Source organism: Oreochromis niloticus, linkage group LG5, assembly GCF_001858045.2.
Source record: "Oreochromis niloticus isolate F11D_XX linkage group LG5, O_niloticus_UMD_NMBU, whole genome shotgun sequence".
Lineage (NCBI taxonomy): Eukaryota > Metazoa > Chordata > Actinopteri > Cichliformes > Cichlidae > Oreochromis > Oreochromis niloticus.
This window is the reverse complement of record NC_031970.2, coordinates 6517633-6539045: the sequence shown is the minus strand read 5'-3', so window position 1 is coordinate 6539045 and position 21413 is coordinate 6517633. Positions and strand designations below refer to the sequence as shown.

Genomic DNA, 21413 nt, shown 5'->3' with positions numbered 1-21413 from the left:
CTGGGCTTGTGCTATTGTTTTTTTTTTTGTTGTTGTTGTTGTTGTGTGTGCTAGAAGAGATATGGCACATTCTAGCTTGTGGGCAGATTTTGTTCCTTTTAGACCAGGGGTGGGGAACTCCAGGCCTCAAGGGCCGGTGTCCTGCAGGTTTTAGATCTCACCCTGTGTCAACACACCTGAATCAAAAGATGAATTCATTATCAGACCTCTGGAGAACTTCAAGACATTTTGAGGATGTAATTTAGGCTCATAAATCAGCTGTGTTTGATCAAGGACACATCTAAATCCTGCAGGACGCTGGCCCTTGAGGCCTGGAGTTCCCCCACCCCTGTTTTAGACAAACCTAGACTACCTGTTTTGGAGTCTGTGATAGGCTAAGCGACCAGCTGCTAGTTTAATGTAATATAAATGGCATCTCATCCAACTGCTGACAGCAGTTTTAAAAAAGTAAACAACACTATTAAAATTAAGGGTTTTTGATCTTTTGTACTGAAATACTTTAATATTCATCAAATTAGGGCATCAAACGAGAGACATTTTAGTAAATTATCCACATTTATGTTAAAAAAAATATGAAATTACCCAGGTCTACTTATACAAAATGTCTTTTTTTGTGTGTTTTTGTATTCATGCATTTCTCAGATAAAACTTTATCAAAGGTGTCTCAGCTTTTAGTTGTCTCTTTGTGGTGTTTCAGCTCACCACTATAACCGAGAGAGACTACCTGTTTTCAGTATTTGACTCCAAACATCCATTAACATCAGCGTCTTAAACCACACGTGTACGTGCGTGCGTGTATTTTAACGCGTGTGTGTGTATCTCACCAGTGCCTGTTCGGTTTTCTGTTTATCTGTTTACGTACAGCAGCAGCTGCTACTCCTCTGCTCTCTCTTCTGCTGCTGAGTAACAAGGTTTCCTCTTTACTCTGTTTTCAGCGAAAAAAGGAAACTGCTGCTGTTGCTACTGAGCGAGTGGAGACTGGCGCCCAGAACATAACACAACATAAAACACGGACAGATCGGTTCATTGCATCAGAGCCCATAAAAACCAAAATTTCCAAAAAGCGTTGGTCTTTGCGCCGTGTTTATTTCTACATCTGTGGGGACGTCAGCACATTATAGACATATCATATTTGTACTTGCACGGTTAATTGAAAACTGCCGTACGATACAGCGTACTGCACTGAAGGTGTGATTGTGTGCGTGTGTTCCTGGCTCTGTCTAAATGCAGACCTGCCTTTTGTCAGTTTGACCACATAGACTTTAGTTTGACACATCCAGGGGTCGTGTTTCGGTTAATGAATGTGTTTTGTCAGAAAGGTCAGGTGTCGAATCTCAGTGTTACAGTCAAAACTAACGGCTTCCTGTTTTAATTGCCGTGTGCTGTGTCATTAGACGTTTGCGCCGTGTTTCTTCAACACTGGATAAGGGCTCAGAATAATTGGTAGTGTGTGATAATGAGGCCTCTGGGGTAAAGCTTAAATCTCTTTAAAATGCTGTCAGATGAGTTAAAAAGCTGGTGTCACTGTCTTATAATTATCAGATGATGCCACCTTTTTCATTTAATAGTTTTTGGCTATTCTTTCCATCATTAATGATAACGCTGCAGCACTTAACTTGCAGAGAACAATCAAAGAAACAACACTGCTGAAGATGTTGGAAACATGAGGTATCGTGCACCTCTATAAACCTCCCTGGCTGCACGCAGGTGTCTCAGCTGCACAGCGCTAACAAACCAGCGCTGTCCAAATCAGCAATTAATGGCTGCAAGACATCACAGCTCGACTTTCTCCAGACTTTATCAGACATGGAAGTACCCAGTCAGCTATGAATTACTTATTGAAGTATTGCTGTTACAGTCTAGCAGTTTTACCTGCTTAGGAAAAAGTGACAGTATACTGTTAGAAATAGAAAGTAATTATATTAAAAAGAGAGTGTGCAGTCCAGAGACTGCTCTGTGACAGGCTTATGGAATCTTCTAGCCTCCCAGCCTTTCAAACACAACATAATGATGGAGAGCATGTGAATTCCAAAGTCTGCGAGGACCAACTTCCTGGTTTAATTTTAACTGAGTGTACTTGCTGTAATTGTGTGGCCTCACAATTTAAATAAAAGATGTTAGTTTATTTTTGGATTTACCAAAAACTGATGATGTAACAGCCAGTATAATCTTCTGTTTCCTGCCTATATACACTAAGCTCCCAGTCTCAGAAATTACTTTGTATGATTTTTAAAAAATGGTTCTTCGGACCAAGAAGTTAATAGGCCAACAGTTTGAAATTCATCACACAGCAAGTCAGCTAATGCAGTTTTAGAGTGGACCTGCACTTCTGTTGCGATCTAGGTCTGATTTATACGGCCTTTCTGTCATTTCCCCATACCGTAGATACCTCTGACATGACCTCATAGTGTCACAAATTTGCCTCTCCATGATAGGGCTGACATGCTCCGTCTTGTCACGGAGAGCGGATTGATAGCCCTTGTTCTGCTGTGTACCCTTAGTAGGCTCCATGTTGTTTTCTTTATAACTTTATCAGCCTCTCACATCACTGTGGAGGAATTTTGTCCTAGTTTTCGTTAGTTTTGCTTCAGTTCATTGAGATTTGTGGGCATTTGTTTGTGCACAGCTTTCTCAAGGTCCCGCCACAGCATTACAGTCAGATTGAGGTGTGGTTTTTTACTGGGCCATTGCAACGCTTTGATTCTTTTTCATTTTGTTACAGATTTGCTGCTGTGTGTTGGATCATAAGATAAGATAAGATAACCTTTATTAGTCCCACACGTGGGAAATTTGTCTTGTTGCATGAGATAATTTGGGGCAAGTTTTAGCTGTCGGAGACGCAGCGGCACATTTGAGTCTAGAATACTTTGGTATACAGAGGCTTTCATGGTCAACTCAATCACTGCAAAGTTCCCAGGTCCAAATCATCACTGTGATTGACAGTTGGTATAAGGGCTGCACAGTAAATTTACTTTTAATCTCAATAACAAACATGATTCAGCAATTTTGAACAGCTTTTAAAAAGAAATCTCGTAGGTTTTAGTTTATGTGAGGCACATTCTGGTTTTGTACAGGTGACCACATGCCTACATAGGCCAATCCCTGCTGTTCCTGCAGTGTGTAGCTTGAAGTGTCCTAGACTAGTCTGGATGAGTAACACTATGCTGAAACACAGAACAACAAAATTCAAATGTCGGGCACATCTGAGGGTGAAGAGCATGGCCTTCCAAGTTGATCATCCATCCATTGTTTGGTAATATTTCTCCTGGCAATCATTCCCAACAGGCCAAATTTGTTCAGTCTTTTTCTAATTGTACTCTTATGAATTTTAATATCTAATGTGCTAACTGAGTAGTGTAGAGTTTTTCTGAGCAGTGCGTGGTCTGACCTTGGGAGGAATTTGCTGGGATTTCCACTCCTGGGAAAATTGGCGACTGCTTTGAATGTTTTCCATTTGTGAATAATCGGCCTCACTGAAGAATGCCGAATTTCTAATTGTTATAAGCCTTACCGGATTGATGGACAGTAACAATAAGATCATTGCTCGACACTTGCTCATGATCAGGAAATCAAATGCATGTGATTAGCAGCACTCGTCTTTAACTTACCCTCTTAATTCTTATCAACGCAGTAATGGTGTTTTTGGTTTTTCACTCACTGATTGTAAATTTTGGGTTAATTGTTGTTAAATAAATAAACAGTTGGTGTATGTCATGTTTGTGCGTAACTAAATTTTAAGGCCTACAAGGGACCAGGCTACTTTCATTCTGATATGTAAAGCCTTATAACTGAAGGAGAGTGCTTTCTCCTTACCAGGACTATATATATCCTTATCAGTCTTCATTAGCACTTCCTTCCAGATTAATCCATTAATATATACCGCATACTTAATACCAAGTGTTCTGTTATGCAAAATGTCCGCTTTGCTCTCCTTGAGTGCAATATGTTATCTGAGGCCGTCACCTTCAGCAGCGCCAGTGAAAGGCACAGTATGCTGACAATTACTGTGCAATCCTAATGGTATGGATTTGTTTTTTTTCTCTCTCTGATGCCATCAACACTTTTGTAGGGCTTAGTAATGAACACAGAGCTGGCATTCGCTTTGTCAAAGTCTTTGCCGTTCAGCTAAACTAGGCTTTTTTTTTTTTTTTTTTTAACCCAGAAGCTACATTGCTCATTGTGGACATGAAATTGGATTGAGCTCTTACTGCGCAAATGTCCTCACAAAATAATCCCATTGTACTTTTCCAGAAGTGGCATAAAAAGTTGACATAGACTGAAAGAGGCACTGTGCAGCGCTCAATCCTCCATTTCACACCAGAACCTCAGAGAAATCCTGTAATAAATTTCCCATTTTTACTGTAATTAATAGTGAAATTGTCTCCTCTGCCTCTCAGTCCTGACAGGCTTTCTGCGGGGAGTGAAATCCTCGTATCTCTGCAGTGAATGATGGCGTGTGTCACTTGTGCGACAGCTGTAACTCCTTCTACCGTCTTGCTGAACGGTTTCGGTGGTCTTTTTAATCTGCTTGGCCTGTCGGTGGCATTAGCAGGTGATTAAATGAATTAGCCTGACCCGGAGACATTAGCACTGGGCTGGAACTCGGGGTGTGAGGGATTCAGGGAGCTGTGGTGGTGATCGGGGAGCGCGCAGGCTCTTTCTGCACACACAGTTTGTCATGACATAGAGGGGTTTGTACAACTTGCATGAATGCGTGCACGTGTATAGAAAACACACAGACGCGCGCTCTGTCAAACACAATGGAGTATTGTGTGTGTGACACTACCACTACTGTGTCTCTACGCAGTACGTCCTGACACAGCACACGCCCCCTCGCTGCTAAATGTCATGTGAAGTTACTGACATGATTAGTGTATCAAAGTGTGCCAAGTGTGTATACTCGCGGTGACAGTTACGTGCTGTAAATGCTCCAGGGTTGGAATAAATAAACAAGATAACGTGTTTGATAATCATTTGAGTCACTTTTTGATAAACACAGCTCTGTAACTTGGGTTATCTTCGGCCTCCCCTAATTTTGAATCATTGCAAACGGAGCACCTTTGTGGTTCGTTGTGCTTTATTTTTGGAAACAGTCCAAAATTCTGATGGAAACTGCTGTGCGTGAATGTTTCCGTCCTTTGATGAAATGCTTTGCTGTTGATGTTTTGCCGTCTGGTTGCACGATTTGTGTCTTTTGACCTTTTTGGCTTTACATCTGCTCGTGACAGGCAGAGACAGATCACAGCATTGCAGCACATCATGTACAGAAGGGTCCACATTGAGAGAAAGCGGACACATGCATTGAGTGAGTTGCTGATTGACAGGGTCACGGCCGTTGTGGGCGGAGCCTTCTTATTTTGGCAATGGTGCTTTCCGGCTGAGAGGGCAGCTGTGAAACTTTATACCTCTTAATTGCCATCTGTTGAAGTAAGTGCTTGTTAGGGTGATCTATTCACTACTTGAAGAAAACTCTCATTGGAGTAACAAGAAGTGTATTTGTAATGCATTATGAGGGCATTTTATGATGATATTATGGATGGAATAAGTGACTGAATGTGAAGTCATTAAAAAGATAGTGGCTTCATTTGAGATATTATTAAAGTCTTTTATAAGCTGTTAAATAGAGAGGTGTGCATACTTGGCATATAAAAAAAACGTTGTGTTTTCAGTGGGGAAAAAATGACCTCTGTGCTGTTTTTAGTCAGCACTGATTCTACTCGAACGCTGACACCGCTTTTGTAGTCAGCCAGCATCCATTTAAGCTGAACACTTATCTCTATTCATTATGTTAAAAAACTTTCTTCGTCAAAAACATTTTAATGAGGTGTTGAGTGGGACAAAAGGGTGATGTGACGGGGAAACGGCCTTTAGGTGTGGGACCACTGGGCTTCGTTTTGAACTTCAGACCTGTTAATTTATTCTATATTTTTTCTTTTTTTGTGAGCAAATGTGCATGAGGACACTAATGATGGTGCTCAGAGAAAAATATTCAAAATGAGTGACTGACTTGGAAATTCTAATAGATTAAATGCCATTTTGAAGCAACGAATAGAAAATCGTGCCTACCTTGCATTGCCTCCGTGCGTGGAGGGATTAACTTTGTGTTCATTTGTGCTGCTCTTCATAAGCCCTTTCTTACAGACTACACTGGGTGTATCTATGTGGGTGGAAGAGAAGGTCTTGCATTTTCTTACAATTAGAGGAAGTCTTCTAATTACAGATAAAATGCTCTGTCGGTTCCGGCTTGGGCTCTGTGTTCAGTGCAAGTTTGTATTATCGTAAAAATGTCTGTCCTGGTTGATCATGGTGTCCAGTGAAAACAGCAAGTAGAGTTCAAGTCTACAGTAACTGATTCCTGCGCAGATGCCTCAGCAGCTGATGCGTCAGTTCACAGCAGCCCAACAAAGCTGCCAGATTGTTTTATTATAAACATCTAAAAGCAGGGGTGGGTTACTTTGTGGAGAAATTAGAGGCGTGTGCAGCATAAAAAGTCTTTAATATTTCATAAAAGGTGTTTAACCAGTCAAACACTTTTTAATATGAAGCATTTAGCGTGCATTAGCAGTAGCATAATGCAGGCTGTGTTGCAGACAAATGCTAGTCATTAGCTGTATCAAACTGACACGATTGATTTAAAGAGCCTTTCTATCGTTACCACCGAGGAAGTTCTGTGAGTCTGTCTGTCTGTCTGTTGGGATGCCTGAAAGAGATGCACACAGATATTCCTCAGAGTTATATCAAAGGCTTCGGAGTAGATGATAAGGATCTAGTTTGGGGAATTTTTGGAATTGAATTGTTCTTTATCTTTCCACTTACATTTCACGCCATATCTTCTCAAAAACAGCTTGATGTTCTCAAGGAAAAAAAACGTCACAAACCAATCTGGATATCTTGGATATAAGAGGTTTTTGCACAGTGTGGGCTTAGCAGAGTTATGCACTCCTGCTCGCCTCTTGTTATAAAATGAGAAATGCACTGCATGTATTTGAACTACGTCTTACTACCCCCCACGGTGCCTTGTCCTTTTCTTTTGTTGGTTGAACTCACAGTTTTCAAACTTTAGATTTTACTTCTGTGTTTTCATATTCCTGCTTCCATAGAAGCTGGGTTTGAACTAACCCAGCAGCACCTGCCTGTGTAGCAGACGTAAAAACAGCACAATACAGAGTTTTAGGAGTGACATGGATAAATGCACACAACTACTTTCCACCGCTGCCTCAGTGACCTGCGCCCACAGATGGTGGCTGAATGTGTTTCCACCACATTGACAGTTTGGGTTTATGGCATACTTTCCTTTCCAGACCAGTTAAATGGTAATCTTAATTTCACAGATGGTAACAGCAATTCATTCATTTGTCTAAAATGTTCTCCATCGCTTACACGTGGTGTAATTTGATCTCAACGTACAAAAATTCTCATTCTTGTGTGACAAAAGTATAATTTTTTTAGTTTATTTAAGATTTAAATAACTTTAAGTCTCCATCTTGGATTGAATCATTTTTAGTCTATTTTGTTGCAGTCTTGAAGTTTGAGTTTGTCGTCGACCTTGAAATCAGTCGACCTTCAGTTGGATTCTCTTGCCAAATAAAGTATATTCCTCTCTGCTGCTGACGAACACGACTCAAACATTATCCGGCATTATATGGAGACAAAAATCCTGCCAGGCATTTAAGAGGTTTAGATGAAATCCTGCCAATGGAGTATTATGTGCTGTACCGTGGTGTGACACACTCTGCTGCCATTATCTACATGTCTATAACCCTTAGTGCCCATTCACCTTCATAATGATGATGGAAAGTCCTAAATGACCTCAGTTCAGCTGGTTTCTGGAGATGTTGGTGGCTCAAAGCTGATGTCAGTGCTGCTGCATATACACACACACGCGCGCGCACACACACACACACACACACACACACACACACACACACACACACACACACACACACACACACACACACACACACACACACACACACACACACACACCAGTGGATGAGGCCTTAGTCGGAAGCATTTATTCCTTGCTTAAGCATTTTAACACAATCCCAATAAATGAGCAAACTTACGAACACCCACTCTAACTGACCTGGATCATAGAGATGCGAGTGATCAGTGAAAGAAGGTACAATGTCTCTGTTTCTTTTTGTAGCTCGTCCTGCACAAACAGTAGTAAACAGCTTAAAGCAAGAAAAAAAGCCCAAACTTAATTTGTTAGGACATATTGCTTTTTGAGGCCCTGCCTTTGCCTTTCATGTTATACCTTTTCTTCTTAGACTTGAAACAAGAAAGTCAATTATGGGTTGAGACTAAAAGGTTAAATGGAAAGTTGACTTCGGAAGGATTTCCTGTCTATTGCTTTAGCGAGGAAAGAGTGTGTTCCTAAAATCCAGGCTGCCTATGTTTTGTAGTGGCCTCGCCTGCAGTTCTGTGACATTGCAATCACAGCAAAACAGGGCTTTTGTTGTAGCAGCTGCCAATTTATGAAGACAACAACCTAGCCTGAATAAATTCAGACTGTTTATTGCAAAACTGTTTGAAAAACTGTGTATAATTGCTCTGTTTTGGGAATTTGAAAAAGCAGGTCAGACACCGAACGTGAAGCAGCTGCTGCTACTAGTAAAGTGTTTGTGCTTCACGTTCAGTGTCTGTCCTGCTTTTTCCCTTAATTGTTATCAAATGTATGCTGTGTCTTTTTCACAGAATGCGTGAGCGTAGTGTAACATTGGTATCTGCAGCCAGGGAGCCGATTGAGGTCAATCTGTGATTTGCAGCCTTGGCCCCGGGCGCCAGCTGTGATATCACCAGAGGCTTTACAGTCACCAGAACACCCTGTGTTTTACATATCTTCACATGGTTTGTCTTTGCCTCCTGTGAGGCCATCGTATCAGGTACAACTGTTTGCCTTGTCTGATATTTAAGTCCTGCTGAAGCACCTAGTGGGCCAGACGGTCTCTCCTTGAGGCTGCGAATGATTTATTCTCTACTATCAGAAACTGTTTAATAAACACCAATGACTGTGCTGATGTCAATTTTACTCTTCAGCTGGTTTCATCTTACAAAAACAAGTCGGCGTATCAGCGTGTGGGCATCTTTAAGTTTTACAGACTGAGTGAAATCATCCAGTGGAAATGCCTTTATATGCTCTGTGTCACTGCTCCCAGAATATAGCATGATAAAGAGCATGCTGTCAGCAGTTTTTCAGAAGCTGTCGGCTTTAGAGATAAACTGTGCTTTTTATGGATTTTGATGTGCAAATTTCAAATGTAAAAAAAGCTGATTGGCTACCATTTTCATTTCATGTCCTGTTACATGTTACACCCTTTTCATCTGGTTATGGCCACTTTAAATGATAATATTTCACCTTTATTTGTTACAGAACAATTTAAAAATCAGAAAAAGGTCTAGAGAAGAGAGAAGACTTAATTTGAAACATTATATTGGCTGTAGCTCATGTGGCAGAGCAGGTCAGCCACTAATCAGAAGGTCGGTGGTTCGATCCCAGGCTGCCTCCTGGCTGCATGCCAAATATCCTTGGGCAAGATACTAACCCCATGTTTGCCTACTGGTGGTGGTCAGAGGGCCCGGTGGCGCCAGTGTCCGGCAGCCTCGCCTCTGTCAGTGCGCCCCAGGGCAGCTGTGGCTACAATGTAGCTTGCCATTGCCAGTGTGTGAATGTGTGTGTGAATGGGTGAATGACTGAATGTAGTGTAAAGCGCTTTGGGGTCCTTAGGGACTGAGTAAAGCCCTATACAAATGCAGGCCGTTTACCATTTATATTAGAATACACGCCCGTGTTTTTCCACAGTTCACTGAAAAACTTAGTGACCAGTGTGTTAGCATGCTAGGATGTTGTGACACGGAGGAACGTCGGTTTTGTCAGTTACCCAGAATATTATGACATCCACAAATGCTGATTTCACCGCTTGCATATCAGCCTTTGTATGTTTCCTAACCAAACTAATTTAGTTATTTAGTAATGTACGGTGCCAAAAGAGGAAATGCAAAGGTTATAGATGTCTCACTGGTGCAACTTTGATGAGTCGCAGTACTATAATCTGCATATTGTGAAAGAAAAGTAAAAAGTTGAAGTGATTTACTACTACAAGGAATTACAGAGCAGAGGTCAAAAGTTTAAATCTGACAGTTGCGTTTTACACCTCATATAGAGCCCGATCTGAAAATTACCACCCACTTATACTACTGCCATTTGTTTTTTCAAGGATCAAAATGTATTTTAGTCATTTCTGGTTCCTGCCAAGAACTTTTTGATTTACTAACATATCATGAAAACCAGAGCCAAATGACAGTTTTAAGCATCATTTTCATTTTCAGGGACCCAAAATGAGCAAAATCCAATGACATTTATTTTGGATGCACTTTGGTTGTAGACCAGTGGAACACGTGATGAACAGAGAGAGTGCTTCATCGTTAAAACACTGACTTTTACTATCTAACGAGGGAAAAATTCACTCCTTCACTCCTCACATCTCCTGCTTGTGCATGTTATTAAATAGCATAGTGTGTGTTTTGTGCTGTCTCCCTATAGTCGCCTTCTTTTTCCTCTTACCTCCAAACTGGTTGCAGTAGACGGCTATCCCAGTCATCCTCTTAGGGAGTTCTTCATTCCCTCTGTTGTCAAGTGCTGCTCATTGGTTCTTTACATTATAGTATAAAGTGTCTCGCATTGACTTTATACTGTACATGAGAGCAGGGTCACAAACACAAGCAAACAAAGCTTCTATTGCAAGTTGTTCCACTTTGACATCAAAATAGCAGCAGGCTGTACATTCTGTAGCCCAGAAACCAGTGCACAACCAGCACACTGCCATACTGGAGCCATAACTTGAGAAACGTACAGAGGAGCTGGCAGACATTTTTCACTCCTGAGTACTTTAAGAGTTCCCCCAAAAGCTCCACCATATGGCTGCCTGAGAGGCAAATTAAAAAGTTCACGTTTTGCTGCTTGTAAAGTTAATCACTGCTGATGCATAGTAACGTAAAACGACAGCCTGGTTAAGCATGTGAACATTTTGATCAACTCAAAACTTCTGTCAGGGATTTTCTCTGGGATTTTGACAGCTGCACAGTTGGATTTTAGTCAGAAACTTTGATTGTGAGCCATATGTGTGTTTATTCTGTGGCACACTCTGGACAACTGATTTAATTAAAATCAGTTCTGTTAAATCAGAGGAAGAACTAAAACTTTACAACAGATGGTGTATATACATATGTGTTAAACTACATGTGAAGTAAGACAAAGTTTAACATATCTCTCATCAACAGTTGGGTAGGTTTCTATCTTCCTGTCTTTTCTGTCACTTGGTGTGTGCGTGTGTGCGCGCGCGTGTAACATCATTACCTCTGCTCTGATTCCCCTAACTTGATCAACAGTAGCTCCTGGGTTTCATATTTCCTGCACTAATGCCATTGAGCATCAAAGACAGCTAAGGAAAACAGTGGACACTCCGTGTTTGTCACACATCCCTTCTGAAGTTAATTCACTTTGCCTGCTGCCCTGACAAATCGCAGCGAAAGAGAGAGAGCATGGGGTCAGTTGGAGACTAAATACCCACTCCCACAGAAACACTGCTGTCTGAACACCAGTCAAAGAAAGTCAATTATTAGACACTGGAAACCTGTTTGGAACTGTTAAGAAATTAAAAGTTAAAGTAGATTAGATTTTTTTTTCCTCCAGGTCCTAAAAAGAAAATAAATTGTCTACTGTAGAACATAAAAAGCAGAGACGGCTCTAAGCCAAAGACTTGCTCAGTGACCACAAACTGAAAAAGGAAGACTGTTGCCAAAAGTTGTGGAGAAGACAGACTATATGGCCAGTGATGAGGATGAGACACAGAATCACTTGCCCTCATTGATGACCTTCTTCCGCCTGTCGTGGGCTACGTGTTGAACTAGGCCTTAGTCATGTCTCTCAGCCTTGCCATTAGTGTTCGCTGCCATGTTGTTTTGGGGTGGTTTTGTTAGCATTTTTCCAGGTGGTGTCCATCTTAGAGCATTTTACCTTTTACTGTGTGTCAGTATTCTGAGCACTAAGGATATCCGGTTTGACAAAGCTGTTATAAAGTCTGACCTGTGTTCAGCAGCTGTATTGCTTTGACTTCCAGATGGGCTGGAGTGTCGCAAATGCTCTGCATGCCTTGCCAGGCCTTGCACTGCTGTCATTTTGTGCTGAATTGTTCTCGCTTACAAGGCTGTGAAGGTAGGCAAGGTGCACAACACCTTGGTTTTGGAGGTGTTGATGTTTAGAGCTGTTTGCCTGTTTCCTGGCAAAGGTTTCATTTTCCTCCTGCAGACTGCAGACAAACTGTTCTCTTTAACAGAAAAGTGTATTTCAAATTCATATTTCAAATTCACTGAATTCTTAAAGTTAAATTTACGCCTTTGAGAAGCTGACAAGATGATGCTGCTTAGCATGCACAAATATGGATTAACCTGAGTGACACATGCATTCATCAGCGCTAACAGAGCACGTGAGCCAGCTTTTTCCTGTTCCGATCCGATACAGATCTCTTTGCTCTAAATATTTGCAGATACGGAGTACTGATCCATTACCAGTTTTAAACAAGAAGCACCCTGAGAGGGCAAGTCTCCACCAAAAGAAATATATACTTATTCAGGAACATTGAACATGTATTCAAATTGCTGAATGAAATGCAAACAGGCTAATGCTACCAAAAACCTAAACTTGGTGGAGGTATTTAAGAAACTGTGTTCCTCACTCTGAAGACGGGGTCGAACTGTTCCTTCGTGTAAAAGGAACTCAGGCTCGATTTAAATATTATTTACTTTCTAGATACAAAATACAATATAGCAAATAAATCCAGGAATATGTATGATACTGCAATACTGTACTCTCAGGCTAATAAAGCCCATTTTGATCTGGACGGGCTCATTCACAGTACTTCAGAGGAAACTTTAACATTGTAAAATCCAATACGTTGCAAAGTAAAATGGCTTAATACATTTTTTATTTTTTTTTAAAGAGGTTTTAGACCCAGTTTATTAATCGACATTTCCCTCACCTGCTTCATTTGAAAACTCGCGATGTTAGAGTTAAATCCCAAATCTCACACTCCCATGATTTGTGCATTAACTGGCCATATTATTAGGTACATCTGTTCAAGTGCTTTCTAATGCAGATATTGAATCACGGTCCAGCACAGGCCAACACCTCAGTACGTTTAGAAATAGTACAGACGAGCTGTTGAAGTTCAAGCCGAGCATCGGAACGGGGAACAGAGGCGATTTAAGTGACTTTGGACGTGGCACGGTTGCAGGTGCGATATCCACTTTCGTGGATGATCAGAAATCTTTTTCCCCCTTTTGTAACCGAGCAGCAGTGTTGCGAGGGCGTGTGCATGTGTGAGTTTATTATCTCATCAGTTCGTTCGCTAAAATCAGCCCCTATAAACCAGAAACGGGCGGCTGCCTCTCTGGCTGCAGTTCAGCTGAGCAAACTTTCATTTCGCCGATAAAATAGGACAGTAAAAACTTTAATGCTCTTTGCTAAATATATAAAGTATAATATGAGCAAAACAGTCAAGTCTGCAGGTCGTTTATGCTTTCTACATATAAAAATAAAACTCCTCGCAGATGAAGTCGTGTAGGCGCGCTGCTGTGTGTGACATTGTTTATAACCCTTGTCTGTAACCTTCCACATCATCCAAGCGGTGTCCTTATTACCCAGCATGGTGCATTTCCTGTGTTAGCAGTGATAGGCCTCGGGATGAGCTTCACGGTGTGTTTCATGTCCTTACTTGAATGCATGGGCCTCCTTGAGGAGGAGCAGGAACAGATGCTTCTGACAGAACAAACAATATCACACAGTATTTATGCACCGAGTTGATACTATCACAGTACTGTGGGAGTAAGTAGTAGTCTGTCAGAGTATGCTCACAGGCAAAACATTAATAATTCTTCTAATGAAGTGTGTAGTTTTTTTTTTCAGGCATGCGTTGCATATGTGGGTAGCACTAATATATACTAATATATAACAGTATACAGACTATCTTTTAAACCAACAAGTGAAACTGAGACAGGAATTCTGCGTTCACTGTTTCCTAAACGACGTGCGGTGCAAGAACTGCCGACAGCTTCGATTTTAAATTCCTGTAGAATAATCTGAGACCCTGCAGCTAATCCTCCTGCATCGACCTTTTGAGTGATGACCCATTCTTTACTAAGCATTTGCTATCACGGCCCGTTGTCTCCATCTCGTCGGTTTTGAGAGAGAAGCTGTGAGAACCCGCTCACATCTTTGTGCTGGAAACTCTTATGCATCTAAGAGTCAACGGTGTGTAAAGGTTTACTTTCATTTGTGTGCTGTGATGACATTTTTGCACCGCTCACTTGGCTGCCACTTGAGAATGTTAACGGAAAACTTCTGTTGAGCCAAGCGGAGACAGACGCGCTGTGCTGGTAAGCTGGCGACTGAAAGTGATGCTGTAGGAAGTGATTGTGCTCCTTGCTTCCTGTCCGTGTTTTTAGCACTTTGGTGCTGCAGAGGAAATGTAGAACGAGGTTGGTGGAGGCTGAATACATAAAGCAGCATTTGCATTGTGGAGCCTTTCATCAGGGGGATGCAGCCAGACTGCACAGCTTTCACTGGTGAACAGCTGCGGGCACAGGGAAATGCTTATCAGTGGTTACGTGATAGTAAGTAACAAAAAAGAAGCCAGCATGTATCATGCATGCAGCATGCAGATGTTGACGTTTCAAGCTATTTACTTAGTGTTGTTTGTTTTTGCTGTGTGTGTTTGTGTGATAGATGATCGACGATCGCGTGATAATCCTGCCAGACCTGATGAGAAGTTTTTCTGGCTGTGGCGTTAAAATGTCCGTACATTGTTGTGAGTGCTGTTCAAAGGAAGTAGCCTGACAAAACTCAATCACTGCACTTTCCACTTACTGTTCCTGCATGTTTATTCTTTATTTACTCAGCTTAACTTTTTGCAGCTGCTGATCTTTATACAATGACAAAAGTAAATTGTCTCCTTTTTAGGTTTCACCACACAGTTAGCTGTTTTTTCTTCATGTCCACAAAAATTACGAGTGACTGAAAAATGGGCTTTTGCTGGTTCACTCATGGTGCTGCTGTCAATTGTCAGAGAGAAAAGGAGAGGTGCATTTTATTCATGTTTACATGAATGCAGCACTGACATGAAAAGTCCCCGCGTCAACTCGCTGCTCCGGTGCTTTTTTCTCTCTCATTGTGCTGGCGCTTGCTTGTAGTGCTCAGGAAGCGGTTTGCCTTGATGGAGGATGGTAGAAAAACTGTTAACAGCTCACAAAGCAAGTGGATCACCAAGACTGTGACCCATGCAGTTCAGTTAAACATTGAAACCGTGACCTCTCATTCTTGCTCTTGATTCTCTCTTAATAAGTAAAAATCTGCAAGTTGGTGAAAGAAATGAAGTGGTCATGAAAAAAAATATTGATTTCATATTTGTTCATTTGTTCACAACAGACATAAGAAAGTAGACTCTTAGCAAACGGTGGTTCGGTGCCTTGTTAAATGGTAGCTTGTTCTGGGGTCTGTTTAACTAGGACACCAGAATCTCTGTGCACTTTGCTGTGGTGTGTCAGACCAGCACTTCTTTTAAATGTCAGTGTGTCCCAATAGACTCTGCAATGTAGAGCTTTTAAAGTCCAGAGTCGGCTTGAATAACAAGCATCAAACAACTTTAACGTTTTATTTACTGGTGTATTAAAGTTCCAGAAGATAAAAAGTTTATAGCTGGCATTTTGTGGCTCAGCTTTTCCCTCCGTCTCTTCTTCCAGGTCGTTCACCACTGCTGAAAGGATGATGACGATCGTGGGAGGAGGCCACGGCCGGAGGTGCAGCCCTCGCTAGAATCCTACCTCTCTTCCAGTTCACCCCTTTACCATCGCCCAGTGTTGCTGTCCACCCCACCCCAACCCGGCACCATGGCCAACCACCTGGAGCTGATCCAAGAGCTGCAGCAGCTGGACAAGGTGCCCAGTCTGGAGAGACTGCGGGCTGCCCAGAAGCGGCGCACCCAGCAGCTGAAGAGATGGGCTGTGTATGAGAAGGAGATGCAAAACAAGAAGCGAAAGGCCGACAAGAAGGGACGCATTGCCAACAGCCTCCAGCAATCAGAGCCCAAGAAACACGTGTCGTTTGCCGCCAGCGTGGCGCTGCTGGAGGCTTCAGCCAGGAATGATCCAGATGAAGGTAAGACCAGTACAGAATATTAATGATACGTGCAGATCAGAAAATAAAAGGGTGGCTTATTTATTTCTGCTTGCCTAATTACAACTAGTTTGGATTCATTACATCAAGTCTACTAAGTATTTTGATTTAGCTGTAAAATAAAGGTATTATTTACGGATATGGGTAAGTACAGCTGGGGTTATTTCTTTGTTGCTTGCAAGATGACAGGAGGATGAACAGGCTGCACCGAGGCCAGGCATTGCCCTTTTAATTTATTTATTTCACTTTAGTGTTCCTTGCGCTCTGCGCTGTTAAAAAAATAAATAGTTCAAATAAAGTTTTGCTCAACTGAGCTCAGACTTACCCTCGACACCACGTTTGAATAATGACACTAATTTTGGCCTCACCACACTACTTCCCCTGGATACCAAAATGCCAAGGTCAGGAAAACGATTAGCTTGGCCTGCCCACTTAAACCGCCAGTGGAAGTCACTCCATTCCAATTGAATTTGTTCTGCTAGGAGACTGTTTTATCATTGAGAAATAATGGAGTTGTCACACTGAGATGAAACTCTGCCAGTCTTTTAATTAAAATTTCTACGGATGGGGCCCCCCTATTTGGAGATAATGATTGTTTTCCTCCAGTACCGGCAGCCCCGTGTTGCTGTGGCTGTGCTAACAGTGTGTCGGCGATGCAGGGATGATAACGGGCTGCTATCGCTTAGATTTTGCGTCTAATTTAACGTCACTGTAACTTGAAATTGGATTGAAGTCTGTTTTATTTATTTATTTTTTTAATCGTCACAAATGCAGCCCACAGCAGTGCTACTGTATATTCTTTGCTCGTGCAAGCTGTCTTCACAGATAGGACATCCCTCTCAAGGCTGATGTATTTTCACAATAATATTTACAAGGCTGAAGCTACACTGCAGTGTCTGTACACACACATGCACATGGACTGTTCACTGGCACGTATAAGCTCCAGCTGGAGTGTGAGACACTAGAAGTCTTGTGATGTCTACAGGGGTCTGCTGGATTTTATCACGGCGTGTAGCTGAAATTAAGCTTTGGTGTAAGCGAAAGGAAGCTACTTAATTGGGTAAAACTAAAAAAGAAAATCTTTGATGTTGTTGTTGCTGGTTTCACTGTTGTGTGTGATGTGAGAAATGGTTTGAGCATCATTTCGGGGCTTTTATTGCAAACTGCTGCGCTGTGTGTATTTCCCAGAAGGTCTGCTGAGGCGCTTAGACTGCACCAGGATGTTGGGGCTGATCGTGTGAGTCTTTAGATCGGTTTTGAGAAACCACACGAGGAAGCAAGGAACACACAATGTCTACTCATCAATATTGAAGGTTCCCTTTCGGGGATGTTTAACAACAACAAACATTTGTCCGCAGTCACACACTAACTCATGTCAGATCGAATGAGTATTTATACACCACTGATAGATTTCTTTGTTTTGACCTCTTCAGCTGTGTAGGAGCTTTTCTCAGTGTCCTCCATGTTAAGGATGCACACATACAAAATCCTTTATGATTGATTCCTGATCAATTTTTCAAGTGTAGAAAAAGGAGGTTTTTAATTTACATACAGCTAGACTGGGGATACATTATTGCTTTGACTGTACAAGGTGTCCCTTCTTCTTTTGATGCAGTTATCGATAAACTGGCTAATTAATTGAGCATTAATGCTCTTACTTACCGGAGCTGCTATAATGTGACTCCTTGTGGTTGCAAATGGATTAGGATGAAGTTGGCAAAAGTGAAAAGACTTCATGTTCTTCTGTGACACAGTTGTGTCGTGACAGTGCTATACAACGAGCTACGATTACCACCTCTAAGCACAAATTTATTATCAGAGTCTGAAGACTGTCTAGAAATAATAAAAGAGGGCTTGCATGTGTCTCAGATGTACAAAAGCTCCACCATCATGAGTCTGATGTCACTGTTTTGCACAACTGTCAGAATAACATGCCAGCAGAGAGAAAAGGAATTTTCCAAATTTAGTGTGCATGATTTTTGATGGTTCTCAGCTTTTGATTCCCTTTCCTTCTCCCTGTGTCCTGCAGTACTTCACTATAGAGACGTCTGCTATCACTGCTGTCTAATGAGAGTGACCATGAAAGAGGCAGGGAGGAAAAAAAAGGGAGACAGGATGTAGTGTTGCCCACACAGCTCCAGTGGCAGCTGGCTAGCTTAGGAGCTTGATAATCTCCTCTCTCCTTCCCTCTGGTCCCCAAATGCTTGATCAGGCGTCATGAGTCCACACACTGTGCTGCTCCAGCACACAGCACCCTTTTTACAGAAATGTTACATGACAGTATCATTTCAAAAAGGCTTACATATATATATTAAAAAAGGAAATCGAAAGTAGATGAAATGATGGGAAAAGGTTGAGAAATTTTTAAAATCGGGACTGTTGGACAGAAGTTAAACCCCCGGTCGGCCTAAACAATGACTACAAAGGCGGCGCTAGCAGCAGAGAGTTGACGATGAGGCTGGGAACAAAAGTAGCCATCATCACCTCTTTTTCATGAAGAGGACGGAAGGGAGAGAAGTAAATACAGAGAGACTAACTTTGACCCAGGAGTCGCTCTAAAGGCCTCAAGGCCACAATAAGATGAGAGACTGGGCTGACTCATGTTTTAATCCCTGATTGGTTGGAGTAGGCGAGCTGCTTCCTGTGATTCTTTGCCTGCTCTTTTTTTCTCTCTGTGGTTTGGGTCAGAGCTTCAGAGCACGTTGGCTGGAGGTGGCCTGTGATTGTGTGAGGACAAGATGACCAATATTGTGTGTGATAACTCCTATGCATGCTTTATAAATGATGGTTTTTTGGTGTATTTTCAAGCTTTACTATATTGACTGTTATTAAAATTTTTGTAGATGCAGGTGTGCAGGTTTTATGCTTGCATTTAAGTGTGTGTGTGTGTGTGTGTGTGTGTGTGTGTGTGTGTGTGTGTGTGTGTGTGTGTGTGTGTGCATCCGTGCGTATTCTTGTCATTATAACTTCCTGTCTGGTGAGCGAGGAAGCAGACTCACCAGACTGTGAGAGACACGGGACGGGTATGGTGAAGCTGCAGAGGGTATATTGTATATTTATGTTTAAAATTGTGTGTGTGTGTGCGTATGCAAAAAGTTTTTGTGTGGTTGTGACAGAGAGAGAAGGAAGAATATTTGAGCTTACGTGAATGCAAATTTTGAGTGTCTGTCTCAAGATGTGTGAAAGCAGCAGTGAGTAGGAAAGTGCTGGATGCAAAGGGATGCATCCCGAGTGAGAGTCCATTTCTTCGCCCTGTGGTTCGCACCATCCTGAACCCACTGCCCTCTCACAGTGATGAGGGCTGATGGCTGTGAAATTACTGTGAAGCACTTTGGTGTCTTTCTGCGCGCCTCTTCAGCAATTGAGATGGATGGGATTTCTCTTCTCCAGAGAACTGCCGTCCTGCAGAGGAGCAGCCAGTGGGGTCAGAAGGAACTGTCAACAAAACTCAAAGACAGTCAGCGTGGTATGACCTGACATTTCCTCCTAAAACCGCTGGGTAATCTGATGAGATGGCCCAGGAGTCAATAGTATTAATGGGAAGAGGGGAAAAAAAGTAAGAGTAGAACTGTAGAGGGGGGAAAAATGTCTGACTTAAAGCCGTTAAACACCGTCAGAAAGCAAAAATTGAGAAAACAATGGAGGCATTTGGAGAAAATCAACTATAAATAGCGAGAGTGTAAGTGGGTGAAAAGTAGCGTGAATGAACAGGACATTCAGTAACTGCTTTTCAGTATCTTGTGCTGTCTTTCTGTGTGAATGTCTGTACTGTAAGAGCTGCTTTTTTGAAACCCCCCCCCCCAAATCATTCAAACAACATGCTGTCTGACTTTGTCTGGGGTGGGGGGGTGTTTACAGTCGTTCCCAGAAGCAACAGCTGAAGGCGGGTTGAAAAGCAGCCTGTCAGACACAGGGACAGAATTGTTGCCACCGATGGTTCTAAATCAAATAGGACAAAGAAAGCTTAGGACTTCAACCCCTCCTTATCTTTTATCTGTGCTGCTGCTCAATCGCAGTACAAACTTTTAGATATTTTGGTGCAACATCTTCCTCACCAAGCAATCCTACATACCAAGAAGGAAGCTGTAAAATGGATCTAAAAAGGGGAGGAAAGTCTTGTGAATGTGTAAAATGCAAAAACATCTATGGGGAGAAATAATCAACTTGTTCTACTTCTAAATTTGTGCCTCTTCTTCGTTCTGTGGAGAGCTTCGTCGTTTCTGATCATGTGAACGGCAGCAGTGACAGAAGCAGTGGCGTTTTCTTGAACCCAGGTTGTGTTTTGCAGCTTCTTTGCCTTTCCCACCCCTGAGCTCTTTATTTATACACCCACTCACGTGGCAACACCCAGCACGCTAATTACCACTTATTCCCTACTGAAAATCATAACTTGTAACTCAGGGTTGGAAAAGCCACACTTAAAATCCACATTCCATTTTTAGCAATGCGGCTTTTGCTCTTGGTTCACAACCTTTTTTTCTTCTTCTGCCATATCATCATAAAAACAAAGAGGAGGAATAAATGTGGATTTCGGGATAGAAAAATACTCCTGCAGCGAGTAACGCCTCTTGGAAGGAGAATTCACACGTGGCTTTTCCCTTGTTTCTTTTCTCTTCGTATTTATTTGTTTGCAAATTAGGTCTCAGAGGAGCTTTTGTCTTCTTCTGCTGTCTTATTAGACTCATAAGGCCTTCCCCTCAGAGGCCTCGGCCAGGCTTAGCTGCTCCCAGGCATATGGCAGCAATAGAGTGCCATTAAAAAAAGAAGGGCAGCAGACACATAAATACTTCACATCAGATGTCACCGCTTGCCAAGAGAAGAGTGACCTTTAACAGTAATATCTGTTCAGTCTCTTTCTTTCACACTTCTCAGTTCACTGTTTCCAGCTTTTTCTCATTCTTTATTTTTTATCTATAGGAGGAACAAACTGCATACTGGTTCATCTCTACATCTGGTTTCACACGCCAACCAACTCTTTCTATCGAAGCACATAAGAAATTGAAGAGCCCAGATTTTTAAAAGAAGCTTTGTGTTGGATTTTCACATCTAGTGACCTTCTGCTTTTAGAAAATAATTCTGTTCTAAATGATTTAAGGTGGTTGAATGACTTTTGCTTGGATTCAAAATATTAGATGAACACATTGCAATGTAAAGGCATTTTAGACAGCAGGAGCAAACGGCC

The 21413-nt window shown here is 41.9% G+C and overlaps 1 protein-coding gene across 4 annotated transcripts in view; it reads left to right on the top strand.

Annotated features, from left to right (window-relative positions):
* Positions 1-21413, top strand: part of ppp1r16b (protein phosphatase 1, regulatory subunit 16B) — an 89890-nt gene that overhangs the window by 13113 nt on the left and 55364 nt on the right. Inside the window, exons 1-3 of one of the 4 annotated variants that reach the window (XM_019359348.2) lie at positions 14514-14673; positions 14786-14853; positions 15799-16213. In XM_019359348.2, coding sequence (XP_019214893.1) covers positions 15946-16213 — 268 coding nt within the window. In that variant the 5' untranslated portion in view covers positions 14514-14673; positions 14786-14853; positions 15799-15945. Of the gene's footprint in view, positions 1-14513; positions 14674-14785; positions 14868-15798; positions 16214-21413 lie in introns of those variants that run through there. The other 3 variants (XM_019359349.2, XM_019359350.2, XM_019359347.2) reach the window with 3 other exon arrangements.